This window comes from Morone saxatilis, unplaced genomic scaffold (assembly GCF_004916995.1).
Source record: "Morone saxatilis isolate NCDOM2014 unplaced genomic scaffold, NCSU_SB_2.0 Contig4, whole genome shotgun sequence".
Lineage (NCBI taxonomy): Eukaryota > Metazoa > Chordata > Actinopteri > Moronidae > Morone > Morone saxatilis.
Window position 1 is genome coordinate 18,370,260 of NW_023339984.1, and position 6,279 is coordinate 18,376,538.

The 6,279-nt window shown below is 44.6% G+C and overlaps 1 protein-coding gene across 1 annotated transcript; it reads left to right on the top strand.

Moving 5' to 3' along the window:
- The first annotated feature begins 1,368 nt into the window (after positions 1–1,368).
- Positions 1,369–4,967, top strand: LOC118337980 (zinc finger protein 436-like). Its single transcript, XM_035675139.1, has 6 exons — positions 1,369–1,656; positions 2,255–2,345; positions 2,455–2,585; positions 2,667–2,902; positions 2,979–3,076; positions 3,297–4,967. The coding sequence occupies exons 1-6, from the start codon at positions 1,464–1,466 to the stop codon at positions 4,615–4,617; spliced, it is 2,070 nt and encodes a 689-aa protein (XP_035531032.1). The 5' UTR covers positions 1,369–1,463; the 3' UTR covers positions 4,618–4,967.
- The last annotated feature ends 1,312 nt before the right edge of the window (positions 4,968–6,279 follow it).

Below are 6,279 nucleotides of genomic sequence, written 5' to 3' on the forward strand. Positions count from 1 at the left end.
CCAACCCAAATCCACGGCTGCACACCGGCGGCGGCGGCAGAGACGCGCACAGAAACACAAACATGGAAACGCCGACACACAAAGACAAAAGTGCTCGCAAACACGACGCTCACCCACGTACGAGCAGAGAGATCAGCGGGTCGATGTGGCAACAGGACGCTCACACACAAGTACGCGTTCACGCCCTGAGGAACGGGTTAAACCTCCAACATGGCTGCCGGGACAACACGCCCCCTCAAGCCGACTCTCCTCCTCCTTCTCCTCAATCGCTGCCACAAAACACCAACCAGATCTTCAGCATGAGTGGATCCACCTACAGATCCAACATAGCCCCGCCTCCTCCTCTCCTCCCAGCTCGCAGTGCTCCCCTGCCGGGCTCCCCTCCCTCCCTCGTCCCCCTGGTCGTTCCTGCTGCTGCGGAGAAAACCAAACGCAGTCAACACCCGCACACCGACCACGTTGCGACCTGCAACTGTCAGCCTGCGTCACTCGACTGCAATGCCCCAACAGGAGAACGAGGAGGAGGAGCTCGCCACAGCCCGCCAACCAATCAGCAGCGGTGGCGGTGGGAGTCAGGAGACGCCACGCCAAAGAAGAAGCCCAGGAAGTCGAGCATGCCGGTGAAAATAGAAAGAGAGAAGGTGGAGGGAGCGAGGAACGAGGAAGAGGAGTGTTGAGCTTTACAGTCAGGAATAAATGGACTCGACTCCGTTCAAACGTTACTTTCAGAGCAATAAATGTAAATAAATGTTTAGATTGTAAATTATTTCTCTGCTGATGAACTATTGCTTTCTCTCTGCCTTGATGTATTAACAGCATGTGGCTCTGTGCAGCGGCGCCCTCTTGTGTTTGTCGTCTGTTGTTGCAATAATGAAATAAAATTCTTCTTCGATCACAGCGACTGAAGAGGAAGGTTAATGAACTTCAACAGTTTACACACAAATTACACTTTCAGGTTAATTTCTGATTAATAAAACATTTCTAATTAAATTTCTGTTGCTCTGGGAGGAATAGAGAAAATATATTATTTTTATCTAATTTTATCTATTATTTATTATGTAATATATTTATTGTATATTTTGATTAAAGTAAATGAGATTTTATTAATATTTGTATGCATTTAAAAAATACAGAAAATATGTTAAATAATGATATTTAAAAGAAAACTTATTATTAAACCTATTTTAAAACTTATTAAACTTATTTTAAAATTTAAATTATTTTATAAAAACTTTGTTGTGTTTTTTTCTAACTTAAATAAAAAAATAAAGAACTAAACACACACATTATATTATAAAATAATATATTATTGCAGAGGAAAGGGAACCACTGCCTCAGGTTTCCACACGGACGACGTTTAAGCGCGCACCACAACCGGAAACGCGTTCTGCTGGTAAACAAAGCAAAGAGTGAATACGTGTTTCCATAAATAAATAAACTGCGTGTGTTAAAGTTTGAGGACAATGTCTAAAGGAGACGTCCTGCGGGGCTTTGTGACGGAGAGACTCGCCGCCGCCTCCCGGGAGATTTTAGCGGCTGTGGACAGAATCGTGGCCGGGTACGAGGAGGAGGCTTCGGGCTTCAGGCAGGAGATCGACCGGCAGAGGAGACAGCTGGAGCTTCTCCCGCAGCCTCGGGTCGCACTCAGCAGAGCGGGTTGGTTCATTGATCCAGGGGCATGCCGAGCTCCCTTAACATATCTTCTAATTTAACTTTTACGTGGTTGTCCAGACATGTTCATACATTAATTTGCAAAACCTAAGATGTTCATGTAACCAGCATGATTTATTCTTTAATTCGGCGTTATTTTAATTGACCCACGAGCACAACATTTAGCCTTTAACCCTGATGGTAAATGGTAAATGGACCTGTACTCGCATAGCGCCTTTCTCGTCTTCCGACCACTCAAAGCGCTTTTACACTTCAATGTACTAATGTATAGCCGCTTTATGTATGCCGAATTTACAGTTAGACACCAGTGATGTTTATAGCCGTGTTGAGTCACGTTTTCCTCACATTTATATTTTAACTCTGGGTGGGAGAAATTTAAATAGCTGATTTTGTTAAAGGAGTCTGGCACATGCGCTCTTCATACAGGCTTTAACAACAAATCATACTGAAGAGGCACAACATGTTGTAATAATAATAATAATAATAATAATAATAATAATAATAAATATATCTGTTTATATATCAATTCTGCTTATTGAACATTTCAAAATAAAAGCCCCTACATTCACACAATGTTTTCCAGGTGTAAAGCGCAGCACTGCTGACGAAGACGAGGGTGAAGATGAGGAGTCCTCTGAGCGTCCAGAGAACCAGGAGGACTCAACTAATCAAAGGTAGCATCACTCAGCCTATATGAGAATGTGGTTGTCTTTTCAGCATCTAAGTACAGGAAAGAAGGAAGTTGACGGGCCAATTAACCTGCAGCCAGTCTTCCTCTTTCAGGTCTTCTCCCCCCAGAGGCCAGTATAAGAAGAGGAAACCTGGCAGACCTCAGATCTGTGAACCACAGAACCATGTAGATCTCAGGCTCCGGATCTTGGAGGACTCTCAGACCGACGTCCTCTCAAACAGCAGTGAGTGAATATCTTCTGTCACACACACCTGGCTTCGAATTCATCCAATCATGCAACCCTCACTGTTGAATTCTCTGTCAGTTCTTAGAAAATGTCCGATGCTGAAGCTGAAGTGTCCTCGAGGCCTGCAGGAGGCAGACTTTATGGACTTGTTGAAGTCCACCTTCCCTCAGCTCTCTGCGGACGACAAACGCTTCGACATCTTAACGTCGGACAAGAGACGGAGATTACAGCCTCTGAAGGTGAAGGCGGTGACAGCGGAGGAGCTCCACAGGAACGTTGGCGTCACAGGATCGACGCTCTACATCAGACTGAAGGTAGTTCCACAGATTCTCACTCACGTCTCTCGCAGGTTTCTGAAAGCAGGCGTCAATTTTTTGTTTATTTTTCCAGACACGGGAGGAACGTCAGGTCGACAGGGAAGAGATTCATCAGACAGAAGACTCTTCCGGCGCCGCCGCCACCATGTCAACGAGTGGTGACCGAACTCGGTACGGTCACTGTAAAAACTTAAACATGCACTTATGTGGCCAAAAGTATGTGGACACATTGCAGTTGCCTTACAACTTTGTATCAGAAGTAACTAGTTAGCACAAATATTATGCTTAAACTATTATTTAAGTTAACATAACCTCTTTAATCTTCCAGACATCCTCAGTCACTCATATTGATTGTGTTTATACTGTATAATTAAAATATTTGTTCCCACAGCGTCTCGGTTCAGGAAGTCGAAGGCAGCAGAGTCGGCGTCGTGTCCAACAGCTCGACATCACGACGAGACACTGAAACAGAGGAAGCTGATGATGACGATGAGGATCAGAGGATATCAGAACCAGCGGCGGCTCGCTCTGCAGCAGAAAGTAAAGGTGGTAGTAGCGATGAAAAGGAAGAAGAGGCGAGAGACAGCGAGGACGATTGGAAACCAGACAAGAGCGACGAGGAGCTGAAAGAACGAGACTCCGAACTGCGGCCGAAGAAACAAAAAGCCAGACGTTCCGGTGAGAACCGCGACGTCGCCTTCTCCTGCAAAGTCTGCGGCGCTCTGCACGGATCAGAAGTCGCGTTTGTCAAACACGCCTGGAGTCACGCGGACAATCCGGGGCGTCTTTGCGGCGTGTGCGGCGAGCTCCCAGAGTCCGAGGAGGTGTTGAAGGATCATCTTCAAAGTTGCCATAAAACTGACGATTGTCACATCTGCGGAGAGTCCTTCCTCAGCGTTCTCAGCCTCAATGAACACGTGGCGGCGCACTCGGGGGAGAGACCGTATGAATGTGACGTCTGCTGCGATGCGTTTGCATTGAAGGTGTCACTGCAGAATCACCAGAAACTCCACAAGGCCGGGAAGCTGCACAGATGTTACACGTGTCATAAAGTGTTTGAGCTGAAGGAGCAGTTAAAGGTTCACTGCAGGACTCACAGCAACAAGAAGACGCACCTTTGCGGCATCTGCGGTAAATCCCTCAGCGACTACAGGTCATTATCCCGCCACAAGATGACCCACTCTGGGGAAAGACCTCACAGCTGTCAGGTTTGCGGGCGGCGTTTCAAACTCCCCGGGACGCTGAGACAACACGAGAAGATTCACGCGGACAGAGAGAGATCGTACCTCTGCGACGTTTGCTGCAAAATGTTCCTGACGAGCAAGCAGCTGCAGATCCACATGAGGACGCACACCAATGAGAAGCCGTACCACTGCGGCGAGTGCGGCAAGGGATTCACCACCAAGGGACCGCTGACCATTCACATGCGGGTCCACACCGGAGAGACGCCGTACCGCTGCCCGGACTGCGGCTGGTCCTTCAAACGTAAGACTAACCTGGACGACCACGTGAGAGTCCACTCGGGCCAGAAGCCGTTTGTTTGCGGGATTTGTGGGAAAACGTGCGCTCGCAAAACATACTTGACGGTCCACATGAGGACGCACAACGGGGAGAGACCGTACAAGTGCACCCTGTGTGACAAAGCGTTTACCCAGAGCCACTGTCTGAAAACACACATGAAGAGCCACCTGGTGGCAGAAACTGCGACGTGACGCTGGACCAATTTCATATTTGGGGCCAAAAAAGGCCAAAAGAATCACGTTGTTGGCAATACAAAATTCAGCACTGGTGAAAATGTTTGTATATATATGTGTGTGTGTGTGACGTAAAATGGTCAGTGCAATGTAAAGACTGTCTGCAGCTTGGCATCGAATTTCAACATTTCGCCATGAAACAGGAATTTGTCATTATGTCAGTGCACTTTGTTCAATCTCCACCGAACTTCACGTCTGATAGGAGTCCCACCTTGAACACTTCTACATGCCAGTATTTATTTATACTCGTAGCGCCACTGACTGGAAACAGGAAGTATCTGGCAATGTGTCATCTACAGTGGTGTGAAAAAGTGACAATGCACATTAGTTTGCCCCAGGGTATTGGTTCATAACCAAGTACTGGGAAAAAAAATGTTTTGACCTTGCATGACCCTCGCTAGATCCTCCCAAAGTTATTAGGTGTCAACCTTTGGCGAACTATTTGATAATACAAAATATCACCAGAAATCAATCTAAAAGATCAGAGAAACTTCAGGCTTTCCAGGGGACCAATAATATTTTAATGGGGTTTCAGGGACTTTTAGGGGATGTTCAGATTAAATTATGTGCATTTACGTCAGTATATTGGCTGCGAATATAATATTTATTAATTTGTACTATATGTAGTATAAATGGTATGCCGTTGTATAGTCGATGTATGACACTTACTGTATTTAAATAAAGCGAATTAAAGGTTAATAATAATTTTAGTCTGGTGCGTTTTTGTTTGTCGGTCTACAATCTCTAATACAGATCATGTACCACAGATGACAAACTGAGAACAGAGATTAATTTGGAAACGATATCAAATAATGGATGCGTGCCTGACCCTGCCGCATCTCACTCCAGGTGGCAACAGTAATTGAAAATAAATGTACCGTAAAAAAGCGTCATAAAATATGAATTGGCAAAAAACCCAAGTCCTGCTCTCACCTTGTTTCTTTCTCACACAACACTTAATCACCAGTATGTATTCAGCTATAGGTGGGATCAGATATCAGTGAAAGCAGTCAGAGTTTGGAGAACGCAGAGAAGAACGAATCAGAAGAAACTGGAGGGTTGGTTTCTTATAAAATTTAGTTAAAGATGTCGTTAGTTAGAGATTCAGATTTAAATATGGTATTCACTGCCTGATAATTCTTAACTGATTGTCGTTACTTAATTCCCAGGGTGATTCTGTTATTGATATTATTAACCCGGTGTCATGGTTCTCACACATTAAAATTGTATATTCAGTCTTTTATATGTTTCTGTATTTAATTAGCCAAATTTGGTACAAACTTGGAGAAACATTATTTAAGTGAACTGGAACTTGTGATTTCTTTATAAATGTCACAAAAATGTATTTTCATAGTTCGCAAATCTTGCATGGAATTATTAATTTTTAATTTAAACCTCTGGTTTGAAAAATGTGTGGAAGACTGCACCATGAAAAAATTTAAGAGGAAAACTGTCAGTCCTAAGAGTCATGATGAGACCTGAGGAACATTGATGCTTCTCTGGTATAGATTGGAAGGTTAGATTTTAACAAAGGTTCTTTTAAAGATTATGGCTGTGTGGTGGCTGCACTGATAATGGGCTGTGCAAGCCCAGACCAAAGGTGATGGCTTCACACTGACC